The sequence below is a fragment of the Gorilla gorilla genome, chromosome 1 (genome assembly GCF_029281585.2).
Source record: "Gorilla gorilla gorilla isolate KB3781 chromosome 1, NHGRI_mGorGor1-v2.1_pri, whole genome shotgun sequence".
Taxonomy (NCBI): Eukaryota; Metazoa; Chordata; class Mammalia; order Primates; family Hominidae; genus Gorilla; species Gorilla gorilla.
Window position 1 is genome coordinate 99013855 of NC_073224.2, and position 18098 is coordinate 99031952.

The window sequence follows — 18098 nt, forward strand, 5'->3', positions numbered from 1 at the left end:
TCTGGCTTGGATCCTTTGCTGACCTCAAAATGTTGGACATCCTCAAAGTTGATACCTAGACTTCATCCATACTCACTTCCCCAAATTATATAATTATGTCACTTCATGTGCCACTTTAAGCTTAAATGCAAGCTTATTTCTCCAGCCTTCACCTCTCTTTTAAATACCTCTTATGTACTTAACTGCATTCGGGTATCTAATAGACATCTTAATAAACATCTTAAACTTAACATCAGGTGTTTAACAGGCATCTTAAACTCAAACAGATCTCTTGATCTTCCACCTGTACTACCACCACCACAAAACTTAACCTATTTTCCCCCACAACTTCTCCAATTCAGGAAATGTCACTACCATTCTTCCAGTTGCTGTGGCCAAAAATCTAAGAGTCATACTTAATTCCCCTCTCTCTCCTTTTGCACTTTCTATTTAATCCATAAGCAATTCCTATCAATTCTACTTTCAGAATTTATACTAAAGTCTGACCACTTCATATCACCAGCACTGTCTAATCTTAGCCACTATCTTTACTCTCCTACACTAAATTCCCACTAACATTCTCCCTGCTTTTCTTTCACTTCTATACTGCTTTCCTCACAGTGTCTGAGTGATATTGTAAATTAAGTAAGAACTGTCCATAGCTCCCCATCACACCTAGAATGAAATCCAAAACTATTGCCAAGTCCATAAAGTGCCTGTGACTGGATCCTTCCTATTTCTCAGACACCGATAACTAACCCCTGCCCCCTTACTTGGTCAGCTCCAGGTGCCCTTGCCTTCTCATTCCTCCTTGTACAAGCGTATTTCCTCCTCAGGATACTTGCATTCAATGTTTTCTCTGCCAGGGATGCTCTTTCCCAAATATTCAGAAGACTTGTTTCCTGATTTCATTTAGGTTTTTACTGAATCTATCTAAATCTATCTAAACAGTTAAGACCATCTTAAGATGCTCTGTATCTTATTTCTCTGCTTTATTTTTCTTAGAGAACCAATCACCCTCTGAAAGAATATTATATACTTATTTTTAAATTGGCTATCTACCACTATAATATGAATTTCTTGACATCAAAGACTGTCATTCATGTTTACTCCCATCACTCTAGGGCCATATACAACGTCTGGCGTACAGTGAGCACTTCAAATTATTTGCTGTATGGACAAGTGTATAGAATATGATTTTATGCTCTCTCCTATTGACACTTTTCTCCTACCTAAGGAACTAATTATTCAAGTAAACATTTAACCTAAGAAAAAGTAAGTATCTCAAACCAAGCTTGGCTAAAATAGATAATAGTAATGACACAATATTTACTGAATAAGTAAATTCCAGGCACTAGTCTAAGCTCCTTAATCTTCACAAAAACTCTGTGAGGTAGGTACCACAATTATCTACACTTTACAGACAAGGAAACTAAAGCACAGAGAGGTGAAACATTTCTCCCACAGTCACACAGCTTGTAAGAGGAAGAGCCAGTACTCAAATCTGTGTCATCCAGCTACAAAGCCTCCATCTTCCCCAGAATTATTTTTTCTTGATCATTGAGCCATAATATTATGGTCAAATCCTTGGGATAGAAGAGAATTTTTGGAGAAATTTGAATTCCTTTTCTGGACCTAAGCCTCTTCTGATCTGAAATTGGTAAACAAAGGGTCTCTATGCCTTGAGTATGAGGCTGTGCACTCTCCTTGCCTGACTCTGTTGCTCCCTAGAGAGAGTCAATCCAAAGCTGGATCCTCAAGACTTTTGAAAGGAGGCGGTGGGAATGGGAATGAGGAGCTTGAAGAGGCAGCTGCTAAGTAGTTAGCAAAGATACCACCTCCTAGTCACAGACAACACGGGTCATTGGCAATTACTTTATGATCATAAAAAAGAACGATGTGTTGTTCTGTGGGCAGGTGCTCTGTGGGTGATGCAGAATATGGGAAAAGGAGCAGAGAGAAAGAAGAAAAGAAGCGGGGGTAAGATAAGGAGGGAGGAAGAGAAGATGAAAGAAGGAAGGGGAGAAGAGAGAAAGAGGGAAAGAGGGAGGAAAAGAGAGATGCAGGGAGGGTCCAGGGGATGGAGAGTGTGGTGTTGGGGAAGCTCTCAAAGGATTTAAACTTTGGAAATGTGTGGGATTTGCTGCTCTTTACTGATCTCTGCTGAATTCTCTCCCAGCTCCACTCTGTGAACCTGCCGGTGAGTTGCACTTCCTTTTCTTCTTCAAGGTCTGTGGGTATTTTGTTACTTAGGTCAGCACAGGAGGCCTGCGGATTGCTGTCTTAGCAGCCCCTTCCTGCCCAAAACATATCAGGGTGACAGCTGCTGAGGTGTACAAATATCAGTGGCTCCCTTGGGCCTGGGCTGCTCTGTCTTCACATTTGTCTCTGCACCTGACACCTGTCTGCTCAGTGGGGTGAACAGGTCTTGCTCTGACCTTCTCAAGAACACAGTCTTACTTCCAGGAAGTCCCAGCACAGGGAGGGAGACACTGTTTGCACAAGGAAGGCAAAGGGTGCTGAAGATTCATGGTAGAAGCATCTCTGTCCTCCCAGCCTCAGGAGCTCCAATTCCCAGTTGTGCTTCTCAGCTGGGTGTGTCACCATGGGTGATGAAGGAAATGCCAAAATCACACATCCACGGAGAACATTAGAGAGAATCCTCCAGACATGTGTGGAATGAAGTAGTACTGCTGCCTCCTTCCTATTTTTAGCTCTCCTCTGCAGCCACACCTGTTACCCCAGCTCATTTTCTCTTTCGGACTCTGGTTTATGCAAACTTACTTCATTGCACTGGTCCTGATTCAAAGTCTTACCTTTACCAGAGAAGGAGAGTAAGCAATTCCTTTCCCCACCAAGGACTCTTCACTAGATCAAGCTCAATGATAAAATGTAAAAATTGCTATCTTGTGCGGAAAGTACTAGCCACAGAGTTAAAAGAGATTGTCCTGCCACCTCAAGAACATCGGCTGCAAGTGCAAGTAGGGAACACAAGTTCCCAAGTTCCCTAGGAATTCCTGTGACCAGAAAGATTCAGAGAGATTCAGGGTCAATCTAGCCTTCTAGGTTCCTTATCTAATGTTTGTCCAAGTCTAACTGATGACTTGTGTTAACACCATGCATGCCTTGTGTCTGGTCTCATCTTTACCCCTAAACCCAAGTGCCCAATCCCAGTCTAAGCAGAAATCCAAAGCCATATCAAAGATGAAGAAACCAAGTTTCTGTCACCAGGTATTTTCCAGATAGTCTCTGCTATCTAAGAATTATCTGAAACAAGCTCTGAGCTGTAAGACTGAGCTCCAGACCCTTGCAATCCACCCTGTCCAGTTTCCCACTTCATTACCACCCTAGCCCCATTGAGAATAGTGGGTTACAGATGCCCAAATGCTAAATGCCTTTCTTTTTTGAGACAGAGTCTCACTCTGTTGCCCAGGCTGGAGTGCAGTGGTGTGATCTCAGCTCACTGCTACCTCTGCCTCCTGGGTTCAAGTTATTCTCCTGCCTCAGCCTCCGGAATAGCTGGGGACTACAAACTCACGCCACCACGCCTGGCCAATTTTTGTATTTTTAGTAGAGAGAAGTTTTGCCGTGTTGGCCAGGCTGGTTTTGAACTCCTGACCTCAGGTGATCCACCAGGCTCGGCCTCCCAAAGTATTGGGATCACAGCTGTGAGCCACCACACCTGGCCTAAATGCCTTTTTATTTATTGCCCTGCCTAGCTCCAAGAGCTGTGCTACTGGTCAGTCTTCTGGGGACCACAGTTTTCCAAGGAAAGACAGTGACTCTAAGATATTCCATGCCTCAGGACAAAGCAAATATTCTGGTACTATGGATGGAACTGATGTTTAAAAGTTTTCCAAAAAAAAAAAAAAAACACATTTCAGCCGAAAAGCTGAATTCCTAGTAATTCACCCTTTAGTAATCCAAAGCACTTGTCATTTTCATCTGGTAAAGAAAGAATAAAGTTTTGTCTTAGGGAAGGTATAATATTTTTCAAGGGGCAGAGGCTCTGAGGGTTGGATAAACAAATGCCCACACAGCCCATAGCTATTAGGGGTTGTGACATTTTTATGGGATGCTGCAAGTTGGGGAAACGAGGAGAGAGCAGAGCGCAATTTTATCATCTTATCACCAGAAAAGAGCCCCAGGCCGGGAGTGGTGGCTCACACCTGTACTCAGTACCTTGGGATGCCAAGGCGGTAGGATCACTTCAGCCCAGGAGTTCAAGACTAGCCTGAGCAACATCATAAGATCTTATCTCTACAAAAAATAAATAAAATTAGCTGGGCTTGGTGGCATGTGCCTGTAGTCCCAGCTACTTGAGAGGCTGAGGTGGGATGACTGCTTGAGCCCAGGAGGTTGAGGTTGCAGTGAGCTGAGATCGCATCACTTAACTCTAGCCTGAGAGTCAGAACATGACTCTGTCTCAAAAAGGAAAAAAAAAAAAAAGAAAAAGAAAAGAGCCCCTAACACCCCAAAGGGACACATCCCTGAGAATTAAGATATGAATTAAATTAGCTCTTTAGATCATGGTTTCTACAGAGGTTTGTATAGAAGCTGTGTGGATGGTGGGTACTGGGCATTTCCAAGCAAATACACCCCATTTCTTCTAATAGAAATAGCAGTAATAGGGGCAGGACAGAGTCAGCAATGAGGGGACTGGGTTCGTCTACTTCTTTCCTGGACAGATCGACCCTGCAGGTCCCATATTCTGTTTTTGAAAAAGATAGTGTGGTTGTGGTTCTGAGATGCCAGGGGAAAGGGAACAGAAGAAGATAATGAACATAGCTTACAAGGATAAAAGAAGCATATTCACTTTGAATAAAACTTCAAGCTTCATCATCTCCAATGCCAACTCCAGTAACAGTCTTCAATATTATTGTACTGGCTTCAAGAAAGGTGTTTTTAGTTTATGGATAGAAACTTCAAAAAATAATAAGATCCAAGTCAAAGGTAAGGGTTGCCTTCTGAAAGATAATACTGCACAGGGGCAGGATGTACCAGGGGTGAGCAGGGTGAGTTCATGGCAAAGGAAAGCCCATGGGCCACTGGGAGGTGGTGGAGACATGTGGGGTGGCCTGTGTGTCCAACTGGCTGTTTCTTTGAGTCTTGTTGGCAAGTGCTGAGATACAAACTGCCTCTTACCAGAAACTCTGAACCGCATTAATCATTTGTGTTTAATTCCTCTCTCTAGAGCTGTTGTTGATAGCCAGCCCCTCCCATCCCACAGAGGGGAGCCCAGTGACCCTGACGTGTAAGATGCCCTTTCTACAGAGTTCAGATGCCCAGTTCCAGTTCTGCTTCTTCAGAGACACCCGGGCCTTGGGCCCAGGCTGGAGCAGCTCCCCCAAGCTCCAGATCGCTGCCATGTGGAAAGAAGACACAGGGTCATACTGGTGCGAGGCACAGACAATGGCATCCAAAGTCTTGAGGAGCAGGAGATCCCAGATAAATGTGTACAGTGAGTGTCAGTGGGGTCAGTCTGCCAGGATAGGCTGAGAAGGGCAGTGGCAAGAGGCTAATCCTCACTGTTACGGGTTCTATCTCTGCAAGAGTAGGAGCTGTTTGAAAGATATTCCTAAGTTTCCCTCATTATTAGGATCCTTAAGGGATCTTCCCTTATTCACTCTGTTTCCATTCAGGCAAACAGAGAGTACTTAGGAAACCCTTACTGTGTGTCTTCACTGTGCTGGAGGATGTGGGGGGAAGAGCTGTAAAATATTTGGTCCCTGACTACACGAAGTTGATGCTTAGCCAGCACTCTGAATAACTAGGGTTAAATATGTGATGCTGCATTGTGTAGGACTGGCTGTTGACTACAGAGAAGGGGGATAAAGGACTGAGGTGTTCAGAGAAGGCTTTGCTGAAGGAGTGTGTAGAATGGGTTACTGGAGCAGGGCTTATGGAAGGGCAGTTGGAGCTTGATTTCCAAAAAATAGAAAGAAAAGAGTGCTTCATAATTCATCTTGTTATTCCATGTCAGCGTTGACACTTCCAACATCCTCTCCCATTCTGTCGTGCCATGAAGCAAATGTCTAATACTTCCAAAAGGCTGTGCTCTCCCACGCTTGCTAAAAACTCAATACTGGTGAAACTGGACCACCACCACCACAATAATCACTGAGCAATTTATACATGGCAGTCCCTATCCTAATGCTTCACAGATATTGTGTAATTGAACCCTCCAACTGCAGGAGATAACTATCATTACCAGCTCTCTTTTACATATGGAAAATTGTACTTCAGAGAAGTTGAGTAATTTGATCAAGCACACACAACGAGTAAAAGAGTTGGAACCACTCTTCCAATAAGGCAGTTCGATTTACAATTTAGACTTGTAATCACTTCACTATACTATTGTTTCTTGAAAAAATGAAAGTTTGAGAGATTAAGGTAGTGGAAGTCACGTTGTTCTAGGGAGAGAGGTGATGCTACGCCTTGTATGGTAATACTATGGTGTCTTTCTTATCCTACCACCATCACCCAACCAATCAGCAGACCCCTCCCCACCTCACCCAAATTAAGCTATATACATCATTGACTTCACTCATGCTCTTTGCTTTCAGGACTGTCACATCTACTTACTGTCTTTGAAACTCTCCCTACTCAGGGTCTTCCTATGTCATCTTGTGTTCACACAGGGGTCCCTGTCGCTGATGTGAGCTTGGAGACTCAGCCCCCAGGAGGACAGGTGATGGAGGGAGACAGGCTGGTCCTCATCTGCTCAGTTGCTATGGGCACAGGAGACATCACCTTCCTTTGGTACAAAGGGGTTGTAGGTTTAAACCTTCAGTCAAAGACCCAGCGTTCACTGACAGCAGAGTATGAGATTCCTTCAGCGAGGGAGAGTGATGCTGAGCAATATTACTGTGTAGCTGAAAATGGCTATGGCCCCAGCCCCAGTGGGCTGGTGAGCATCACTGTCAGAAGTAAGTTCCACTACCCTCCGTTCAGCCAGCCAGTCACAAACTGGGCTCCACATTTCCCTGGGGCACACAAAGTTTCCCTGGGGCACGCTGAGGAAGTTCAATGGGGCTGAGCATCTGTGGGCAGGGATTATGAGTTTGCTGCATTGTCAGAGACTGTCTCTTACAGTCTACTATCTCCCTCAGTCCCAGTGTCTCGCCCAGTCCTCATGCTCAGGGCTCCCAGGGCCCAGGCTGCAGTGGAGGATGTGCTGGAGCTTCACTGTGAGGCCCTGAGAGGCTCTCCTCCGATCCTGTACTGGTTTTATCACGAGGATATCACCTTGGGGAGCAGGTCGGCCCCCTCTGGAGGAGGAGCCTCCTTCAACCTTTCTCTGACTGCAGAACATTCTGGAAACTACTCCTGTGAGGCCAACAATGGCCTGGGGGCCCAGCGCAGTGAGGCAGTGACACTCAACTTCACAGGTATAGCTCAGGCTATGGAACTGTCTTGGTCAATGTCTCCTTCCCAGCGTCCTGGGAGAGTTTTGCTGGTGCCACTGTGCTTCTGGGGGTGTGCTACCAATGGTGGGGCCTCTGTGTGAGGTGCTGTCATGAGTGATGTATTGGAGGGGCATGGAGAACTCAAGGTTGGGTGCATCTCTTCTCTTTTCATAAAGATGATAAGCCACAAGTCCCTAGACAAATAAATAAATCCCCACTTGGAAGAGCAGACCTTGGGCACAACCCACACCCAAGATGTCTGCTCTCTAAGCCCCAAGCCCTTCCTCTGAGCAGATCATGCACAGGTCTCTCCCTCTAGTGCCTACTGGGGCCAGAAGCAATCATCTTACCTCAGGAGTCGTTGAGGGGCTGCTCAGCACCCTTGGTCCAGCCACCGTGGCCTTATTATTTTGCTACGGCCTCAAAAGAAAAATAGGTTAGTATTTAAAGAGAGTTGCATTTTGTTACTGTGATCTTTGTTTTCACTGAAATAGGCTGAAATTGTGACATGTACACTGCAAAAGATGTATATGCTGTTAACACCTTGCCTATGATTCTGCCCACAAAGCCAGCAGGTAGGAACAGTGCCTATTAACACAGTGTAACATTTTTGGTAAAGTTCTCCATCCCTCATATGCTATCAGTTGAGGTTCCAGTGATATTTTGTGCTTCTGTGATTTAATTTTTATACAAAAATGTAATGATTTGGCCGGGGGCGGTGGCTCATGCCTGTAATCCCAGCACTTTTGGAGGCTGAGGTGGGCAGATCACAAGGTCAGGAGATTGAGACCATCCTGGCCAACATGGTGAAACCCCATCTTTACTAAAACTACAAAAATTAGCTGGGCGTGGTGGTACATGCCTGTAATCCCAGCTACTTGGGAGGCTGAAGCAGGAGAATCACTTGAACCAGGGAGTTGGAGGTTGCAGTGAGCTGAGATCACGCCACCGCACTCTAGCCTGGTGACAGAGTGAGACTCTGTCTCAAACAAACAAACAAACGAATGTAACTATTTAACATAATCTGCCACAGAAGAGAAATACTGTTAGCAGTTCCAGCTATCCTGACTATATCCCAGTACTAAAGTCAGTGCATCAATTCTTATTCACCTTCAAGTATTGTGACATGCTTTTTCTTCTCTCTGAAATGCACATTCACACATCCACATGTTCACTTACTGCTGGAACTTTCTCACTTGTCCTCTGAAATGACATTTTCTCCAAGAGGCTTCACCTGGCCTGCACAGCCTGCAATTGTTCTCTCCTATTATGAGTTCCAAGTTATTTAGATTCACACGTTATCACAACTGGTAATTACATATTTATTTGTATATTTAACCTTGGTCTTCTCTTCACTGAGGAAGTTGGAGACAAGGCAAGAGAGGACACTGTGAAATTCTCATTTAAATTCCAAGCTTTTCTGACATATTTGGGTACCTCACACCATCTATATCATGCTTGTGGCAGCATCTGCATCCAAGGACTTTTGTCACAATAAGATTGGGTGGTGTGGTTGTAAAACAAAACCAAAACATACAATAAATGTGCAAGTTTAGAGACTTGGGTCCCAAGTCCTAGATCTGGTACTAATTGGCTTTGGGAATCTCACTTAATTATTCAGGACCTGAGTTTCCATCTGTGAAATGAAGGCTCTGTAAATGATTGCCAGGATGTCTGCTGGGCACACAGTGGCACCCAGGATGGGCATCTGAGCATGAGGCATATCCCTGTGCAGGGGGTATGAAAACACTGACAGTGCTGACAGTGAGGGTTCTTCCATTTATGTGTATGCTCATTTGTTTTTCTTTCAGGAAGACGTTCAGCCAGGGATCCACTCAGGTGAGGCCTGTTTTCACTATAGGTGTCAATAATGCAGAAAAATCTATTTTAAAAATACATTCAGATTTGTTCTCTCCTGAGCATTTTTTTTTTTTTGGCTTTATTATACCCAGAACTCACTCCTGAGTTCTCCCGCTGGCAACTTTGAACAATTCATTGTCACTTCCCTTCTTTTAGATTTCGTACATTAATGATTTTAAATCTTTTCATTATTTTTCCTATTGATCCCCTTCAATACCACTGCAGAATTTTTTTAAATTTTATTATTAGTATACTTTAAGTTTTAGGGTACATGTGCACAATGTGCAGGTTTGTTACATATGTATACGTGTGCCATGTTGGTGTGCTGCACCCATTAACTTGTCATTTAGCATTAGGTGTATCTCCTAATGCTATCCCTCCCCCCTCCCCCCCATCCCACAACAGTCCCCGGTGTGTGATGTTCCCCTTCCAGCAAAGTCTCAGGATACAAAAATCAATGTACAAAAATCACAAGCATTCTTATACACCAATAACAGACAAACAGAGAGACAAATCGTGAGTGAACTCCCATTCACAATTGCTTCAAAGAGAATAAAATACCTAGGAATCCAACTTACAAGGGATATGAAGGACCTCTTCAAGGAGAACTACAAACCACTGCTCAGTGAAATAAAAGAGGATACAAACAAATGGAAGAACATTCCATGCTCATGGGTAGGAAGAATCAATATTGTGAAAATGGCCATACTAACCACTGCAGAATATTAAAATCACATTGCGGCTGGGCACAGTGGCTCGCACCTGTAATCCCAGCACTTTGGGAGGCTGAGGCAGGCAGATCACCTGAGCTCAGGAGTCCAGACCACCTTGGGCAACATGGTGAAACCCTGTCTGTACCAAAATACAAAAAATTAGCTGGGCGTGGTGATGCACGCCTGTAGTCCCAGCTACTCAGGAGGCTGAGGCAAGAGAATCCCTTGAGTTTGAGAGGTGGAGGTTGCAGCGAGCCGAGATGGCACCACTGCACTTAAGCCTGGGTGACAGAGCAAGACTCTGTCTCATAAATAAATAAATAAGTAAATAATCACATAGCTTTCACCAGGATCATGCATTCACTCAATCAGTCAACCAATATTTGAGGATCTGTAAGTCATTCTGTTGAGTGCTGAGAAATGTGAAAATATAAAAAACTCTTGAGAGTTTTAAAGTATATTAGGGTAGGTAAGATACATGCACATTTCTGGAATGTAAGACAGACGGGAATGAACATACTGAACAGTTATTGGTGAAGTTCTTTAGATGTTTAGAGGAAGAAAATATTTTTTAAACTACTTCCATCTAGAGATCCCAATGTTTAGTTGTCTTTTTAATATAATGTATTATCATTTATGCCAACAATGAACAGGTATTCTTTTTTTTCAAATGAGAGTAGCACTTTTCGCTGGTACCTGCACATGAAGGAGCATTTTCTTCTGCCCCTTTCCTCAAGTTGCTTGTTCTGCCCAGCAAAGTGTTTTCCATCTGGAGTGAATCAATATTTATTCATTTAATATTTAGGGAGCACTCATGATATGAATGACACTATTCTGGGAATGGGAAATACCACACCTTACGCTCATGGAGTTACCCGCTGGTGCATGCTCTGCAGTGCCCCACTCAGCGTGTGCACAGAGCCGTGACTCATACCACACTGCTGTGCCTTCTAGCTGCTCATTTCCCCGTAACTTAGTATTCTGCTCAGGACAATTTGTCACAGGCTTCTCTCCTTCAGTGTGATATCTGCATGATCTGGGATGCAATTTCAGATAAATAACATGTGTCTCTGTGTTTGCAGGAGCCTTCCCAGCCCTCTACCCCAAGAGTTCACCTACCTCAACTCACCTACCCCAGGGCAGCTACAGCCTATATATGAAAATGGTGAGCCTTCCCAAATGACCCAGGCCAACGTTGGTACAGCAAGCTAGGGAAGGGACAATGGGATAACATCTGCTAGCCAAACCTGACTTTGCTGTGCCCTAGCCTCTGCTACAAACAAATGACTCATCTGTCTTCATGGCTGTGACAGGTGGAAGGTATGGAGTAATTTGAAAGACAGGAATCAGGGGCTGTGTCATGAAGTCTCCTTCCTTCTCTTGCAGTGAATGTTGTAAGTGGGGATGAGGTTTATTCACTGGCGTACTATAACCAGCCGGAGCAGGAATCAGTAGCAGGTGAGACATGGGGGAGTAAATTTGTCTCTGACTTTTGTCTTTCCCAGAACCAAGAGAACAATCAATGGCTGTGCACGGCAGACAACAGCATTCCTCAGAGCAGAAGGCTGTGAGCATCACTGTCTGTACTTAATGGCTGTCCTTGGGTCTGGAGCTACCTTGAGTAGAGCCCAGAGCTAATGCTAAGGTTCTTTCTTTCCTCTGGGGATGGGCTGTCAAATTTCTTAAATTATAGTCACTTAGAAAGAGCAAAAATCCCATGGCCTACCTCTTCCTGACCTCCCAACACGATGGAGGTAAAACATGTAGTTACAATAAGGTGTCATTGTATGGCCTACATTTTATGCCTCGCTCCCCAGTCATGTGGCAGCATCAGAGGTGATGGCTTCTGCCTGCCCTCTTTAAGTAGCCTGACATACTCCTCATAACCCCATCACAGCTGCCTAGCTGGTGCTCTTGTCCCATCCTACACATGGTGAGCCCAGAATAGCTGAGAGGTATAAAGGCCCCTCCTGGCATAGGGGGTCTACTTACCCTCCCACCCCCAGGCTACCAATTTTCCTCTGGCTACTAAGGGAATCACATTTGTGATAAACAGAAAAGCAAGACAGAAAATGTTAATGGAAATCAATTCATGGGAAATAGATGGGAGAGAAGAAGCTTTTCTTAACACAAGTTTAGTGAAGGACTTTAAATATAAGTGGAATGTCACAGCACTTGCCTTTTCTCCACAGCAGAAACCCTGGGGACACATATGGAGGACAAGGTAAGAGTCTCTATTGTTCTTTCTTCCATGTTCTTTCTTTCCTCTGGGGACTGGTTCTCAAACTTCTTAAATTATAGCCACTTAGAAAGAGCAAAAATCCCATGGTCTACCTCTTCCCTACCTCCCAAAGCAATGGAGGTAAAAACACGTAGTTACAACAATAAGGGGTCATTGTACAAGGAAAGTTTGAAGGCTTACAAATACATTTACTTTAGCAATGGACACATGAATGATTTTTAGCTAAACTGCAGTGCATACCTAGTCTGAAAATTCTATTTATTGGAAAATCTTTATCCTAAAATATTGTTGAGCCATACATCCATCACTTTGTACTATAAGGTTAACCAAACAATCTACAGCAACTAAATTAATATTGAACAAACCTAAGCTAATAGTAATTTGTGTCACTAAAAATTAGCATTTGGTAAACTTTGAATAATTCAAGGTATCACCACTGATACAAAAATACTTTCTTAAAACTGTAGAAATTCCACCTCTGTGCATGTGTGCAAAAACAGTAGGTGCTTTGCAGTTTTGTCTAGTGTAGTGTGGCAGCCAGATATCTCAGGACAAAATTCAAATCCTTGGTGAAGTCCAGTGACATGCTACATTTAATTTATGAATATAAAATTCTGACAACCTTTTAAAAAATGGCAGCCCATGGGCCTGCCTAACAAAGGCCCATAAGAATGAGCGAAGGCACTGTATGTTTGCATCCGTTTGCAGCTTATCAGGAGCATCTTTGTAGTCCACCAGTGGGATATAGGCACTCTGAAAATGCTGGCCTTGGACCACAGTTTTCCAAGAGGCCCTTATTTTTGCATTGCGTGATGTGCCATGATAAGATGCATCCAAGCTAACTGGGGAAGGGGACCAGTGGAGGCATGTTCTGCTTGTCTTCCCTGCTCTAGTCCTAATCTTTGCTTCCAGGTTTCCTTAGACATCTATTCCAGGCTGAGGAAAGCAAACATTACAGATGTGGACTATGAAGACGCTATGTAAGGTTATGGAAGATTCTGCTCTTTGAAAACCATCCATGACCCCAAGCCTCAGGCCTGATATATTCTTCAGAGATCCTGGGGCATTAGCTTTCCAGTATACCTCTTCTGGATGCCATTCTCCATGGCACTATTCCTTCATCTACTGTGAAGTGAAGTTGGTGCAGCCCTGAAGAAACTACCTTGGAGAACTAATAGACACAGGAGTGACAGGGACTTTGTTATCAGAACCAGATTCCTGCCGGCTCCTTTGAAAACAGGTCATATTGGGCTCTTCTGTTTACAAGAGGAAACAAGATGGAATAAAAGAAATTGGGATCTTGGGTTGGAGGGACAGTGAAGCTTAGAGCACATGAACTCAAGGTTAGTGACTCTGCAGGACTTCACAGAGAGAGCTGTGCCCATCATTCAGTCTGAGTGCTTTCTTTGCCCAGACAGCACAGAACTCCAGCCCCGCCACTCACATGGATCATCGAGTTTCCACCTAAAATATGATTCTATTTATTTTGAGTCACTGTTACCAAATTAGAACTAAAACAAAGTTACATAAAAAGTTATTGTGACTACACTTAATTTTAGTGACGTATTTCTGTATATATAGGCCAACCTATACCACATCCAAAATTATGTATCTATTACAGCCCCTAGAAGCTTTATAAATACAGTGTGTCTTCTTTTATTCACAAAATTTTTGAAATCGTGGTAATATGGTTTGAAACCTGTATCTTAATTATTATTTTTTTTTAAATTGAGACAGGGTCTCACTCTGTCACTCAATCTGGAATGCAGTGGCACAATCTTGCCTCACTGCAACGCCCGCCTCTCAGGCTCAAGCAAACCTCTCACCTCAGCCTGCTCAGTAGCTGGGACTACAGGCACATGCCACCAAACTTGGCCATTTTTTGTCTTATGTAGAGACAAGATTTCACCGTTTTGCCCAGGCTGGTCTCAAACTCCTGGGCTCAAGCAATGTATTGAATTTTAAAACAACCAGTCACTCACTCTTATGAATTAATAAACATTTGGAGGTATATAAAGTAAAAAGTTAAAGTCTTTCCTGTAAGTTAACACAAATGTTAACTATTGTTAACTTTACAGGTAGCTCTCTAGATATTTTTCTATTTTTGTATATATACTTATGCATACATGTAAGTATATAAACATTTAGAAGTATACCTATCTAACAAACTATTGTGAAATATTTTCAAATCTGTAAATAGATCTATTATACTATTTTAAAAGTCTCTATAGTAGTGTGTTATATAGATAAATCATAACTTTTTTCTTTGTTTATTGTAGTAAATATGCACAACATAAAATTGATCATTTTAACCATTTTTAAGTGTACAATTCAGTGGCATTAAGTACTATCATAATGTATTTTAATCCTTCTCACCACTGGTGGACATTAAGGAGACTCTCAAAAAATTCATATTATAAAAACAAAGTTCAAACAAATGTCTTTGTACGAGCATATTATGGCACTCCTGCTGGATTATCTGAAGGATAAATTTGTAAATCTAGTATTGCTAGATTATGCATATTAAATATTCTTGTTAAATAGTCTTCAATGTCTCTCAGGTAAGGCTGTATCAATTTATATCTTCACCAACAACGTCTGGGAAATCAGTTTGTGGGGTGTATTACTTAGTTTTCGCATTGCTAATAAACACATATCCGAGACTGGGTAATTTATAAAGGCAAGAGGTTTAATTGACTCACAGTTCCAAATGGCTAGAGAGGCCTCCAGACACTTACAATCATGGCAGAAGGGGAAGCAAACATGTCCTTCTTCACATGGCAGCAGGAGAGAGAAACTGTCCTCTGTTCAGCCTTTGCCCATCTTCTATGTCATTTGTGTTTTTCTTACAGTTTTTATAGGAATGATTTATTAAGGCTTAATTTATAACAGTGAAATGCACAGATTTTATGTGCATAGTTCCATCAATTTGACAAATGCATGCATTTGAGTAATCCAAACCCTTATCATGAGATAAACTATTTTCATCACTCCAGAAAGTTCCCTCATACTCATGTCCAGTCTATTTATGCCACTCTAGAAACAACTACTGAACATTATGCTTTTGACCATTTCTCCATTGTATGCGATGACAATGTTTTTGTGCAATCTTTCACTTCACTTTTTGTTTACAGTGAATTCTAAAATACAGAAGGTTAGTTTTTGCACAGCTAAACTCAAGTTTTTCAAATCTTGGTTTCTAACTTTCCTATATTTCTGTCATCTTCTATCAGACCATGTTGCCATGTTATAAAATATTCTTATATTTTCTTATAATGCCTCCATAGTTTTATTATATATTCACTCAATACATCATTTTTCTATGTGGTATGAGGTAAGAATCTAACTTTTACTGATTTTATCTTTATGCATTTTTTTAATTTAAAATGTGGGGTAGGGATCTAACTTTTTTCAAACACATATGAATTGTGCACTACTATTTATTTAAATAGTCTGTTCTTTTCCCTTTTATTATTATGCTATCTTATCTCACTTGAATTCAACCTAAGCCTGTTTTAGACTCCAGCTAATACTACAGATCTTCCTACCACTCTTCCGCTTGCATAATTCACTTCAAGCACATTAGCCTCAGGGTTCCTCAAGCACACCAAATTTAGTCCCAGCTCAGGAACTCTGTACTTTCTATTTCCATGCTTCAATGTTCTTTCTCTTGATATCCTTGTTTTCTTATTTTTTTCATTTGCATTTCTGCTTTGATTTTCTGTTTCTGGTCCATGGACATTTTTATTTTCTTTTTATAGAACAAACACAGCTTTTTTACATTTTATATTTTGCCTGCCATTGCTATGTGCTTGGAGCTCAGGGAGGGCCTCAAAGGATGAAATTGGAGTATGGTGTGATCAGAAGTTTGAACTTCTTTGTATTGTATGATCATCCCTTTACCTTAATACTCACATTAAATGCTATCTATGGCTTCTTACATTCCACTTCTTCTTTATCAATTTCTTTCTTCATGAACTTAAACATTCCCATCATTTTTGATAGGATCTGTGAGTTTATTTGTCCAAAAAGCCCAAAAGCAGAATTTAAGATTGATAGCATAGCTTTGTGCTCAACAGTTGTAATATTTTTTTCCATGGTCATCTAGCTTCTTCTGTTTTCTTTGAGAAATCTATGTAATTGTTGTTTCTTTATAATTAATCTATCTTTTCTCTCCAGTTGCCTTTAAGACTTTTTATATTTGATATTATGCAATTTCACTATGATTTGTCTAAATGTGCATTTATTTTGCTAGAGATTAATAACTCAAGTCTAAGGTATCATGTCTTTTTTCAAGTTTAGAAAATATTTGGCTATTATCTCTTTATTATCATGCTACTACAGCATTATTTGAATTCTTTCCCTCAGAAATTTATATTAGAAGTTTGCTAGACTTCATTCTAGTCTCATGACTCTTAATTAGTCTTGCAAAATTTTCATTTCATTATCACTTATTGCATTTTAGGTAATTTCTTAATCTCTGTCTTCCAGTTTACTGGTTCTTTCTTCAGCTGTATCTATTTTATTGTTTAACCTATTTATTTTCTATTTCAATGATTACATTTTTTGAGATTTTATTAGCAAAATGGTTAAAAGCATGGTTTCAGAGGATTGTCTGGATTTACATTTTGTCTCCATTATTTACTAGCTCTCCAGTTTTGGTTAAATTAATTAACCTTTTGTGCTTCTTGGTGTGTAAAATTGAAGTAACAATTGTATATAAATATAGTGGTTTTTGGTAATTAATTAAAATTATTTGCATAAAATGCTTAAGACAGGGCCTGAAATGACATTGAGTCCTCAAAAAATAAATTATTATTATCATTCCTTCACAGAGTGTTTTTATTATTTGTTGTGTTTTACTATTATTGGTTTAGCACTTGATTTTATGATTTTTAACAAGCTTAAAATAGTTTAAATACACTGTAATTCCCAGATAAATCTACCAATTGAAGTTTTAGGCATTTAATCCTGAGTTTATCACATATTTTATTTTATTTATGTTTATTAAATATTTTTAGAGACAGAATCTCACTCTATCACCCAGGCTGTAGCGCAGCGGCATGATCATAGCTTGCTGCAACCTCGAACTCCTGGACTCAAGCAATCCTCCCACCTCAACCCCCCAAGTAGCTGGAACTAGAGGTGCACCACCATGCCCAGCTAAGTTTTAATTTTCTTTTTCTAGAGATGGGGTCTCACTATGTTGCCCAGACTGGTCTTTCTCACTATGTTGCCCAGACTGGTCTTGAACTCCTGGCCTCTAGCAATCTTTCTTCCTCTCACATATTTTAAATCTTGTTTATGGTGGTTTCATAGATTTTGTGATTTTACATTGTGCAGCATCCTGCGCAATGTGGGGATTCCATGTGGCCTAGGTTCCTTTTTTTTTTCTTTTTTTTTTAAGTGAAGGCTATTAAGGTATTATTGACAGACAAACATTGTATATATTTATGGTATATAATGTGATGTTTTGATATATGTATACATTGTGAAATGATTAGATTTGGCTAATGAACATATACATCACCTTGCATACTTGCCATTTTTTATAGTGAGAACTTTTTAATGTAATCTTTTAGCAGTCTTCAAATATAGAATAAATTACTATTAACTGTAACACCATGCTGTATAATAGATCTCCAAAACTTTCTAACTGAAATGTTACATCATTTGTTCAATATTTCCCCATTCCCCCTCAATCCCTGACAACCACCATTGTACTCTTTGCTTCTATGAATTGGAGTTGTTTAGATTCCACAAGTAAGTGAGATTACGCAGTATTTGTCTTTCTGTGGCTGACTTACTTCACTCAACATAGTGCTCTTTAGGTTCACCTACATTGTCACAAATGACATAAATTCCTTCTTTTTAAAGGCTGAATAGTATTACATT

The 18098-nt window shown here is 41.2% G+C and overlaps 1 protein-coding gene across 4 annotated transcripts in view; it reads left to right on the forward strand.

Annotated features, from left to right (window-relative positions):
• Positions 1-17035, forward strand: part of FCRL1 (Fc receptor like 1) — a 33663-nt gene extending 16628 nt beyond the window's left edge. The window contains exons 2-11 of one of the 4 annotated variants that reach the window (XM_004027015.5): positions 2159-2179; positions 5174-5440; positions 6621-6908; positions 7092-7370; positions 7708-7824; positions 9200-9227; positions 11044-11126; positions 11348-11419; positions 12154-12185; positions 13116-17035. In XM_004027015.5, the coding sequence (XP_004027064.1) occupies positions 2159-2179; positions 5174-5440; positions 6621-6908; positions 7092-7370; positions 7708-7824; positions 9200-9227; positions 11044-11126; positions 11348-11419; positions 12154-12185; positions 13116-13187 (1259 nt within the window). In that variant the 3' untranslated portion in view covers positions 13188-17035. Of the gene's footprint in view, positions 1-2158; positions 2180-5173; positions 5441-6620; positions 6909-7091; positions 7371-7707; positions 7825-9199; positions 9228-11043; positions 11127-11347; positions 11420-11466; positions 11529-12153; positions 12186-13115 lie in introns of all 4 variants that reach the window. The other 3 variants (XM_019024969.4, XM_055362911.2, XM_055362899.2) reach the window with 3 other exon arrangements.
• Positions 17036-18098: the final 1063 nt, after the last annotated feature.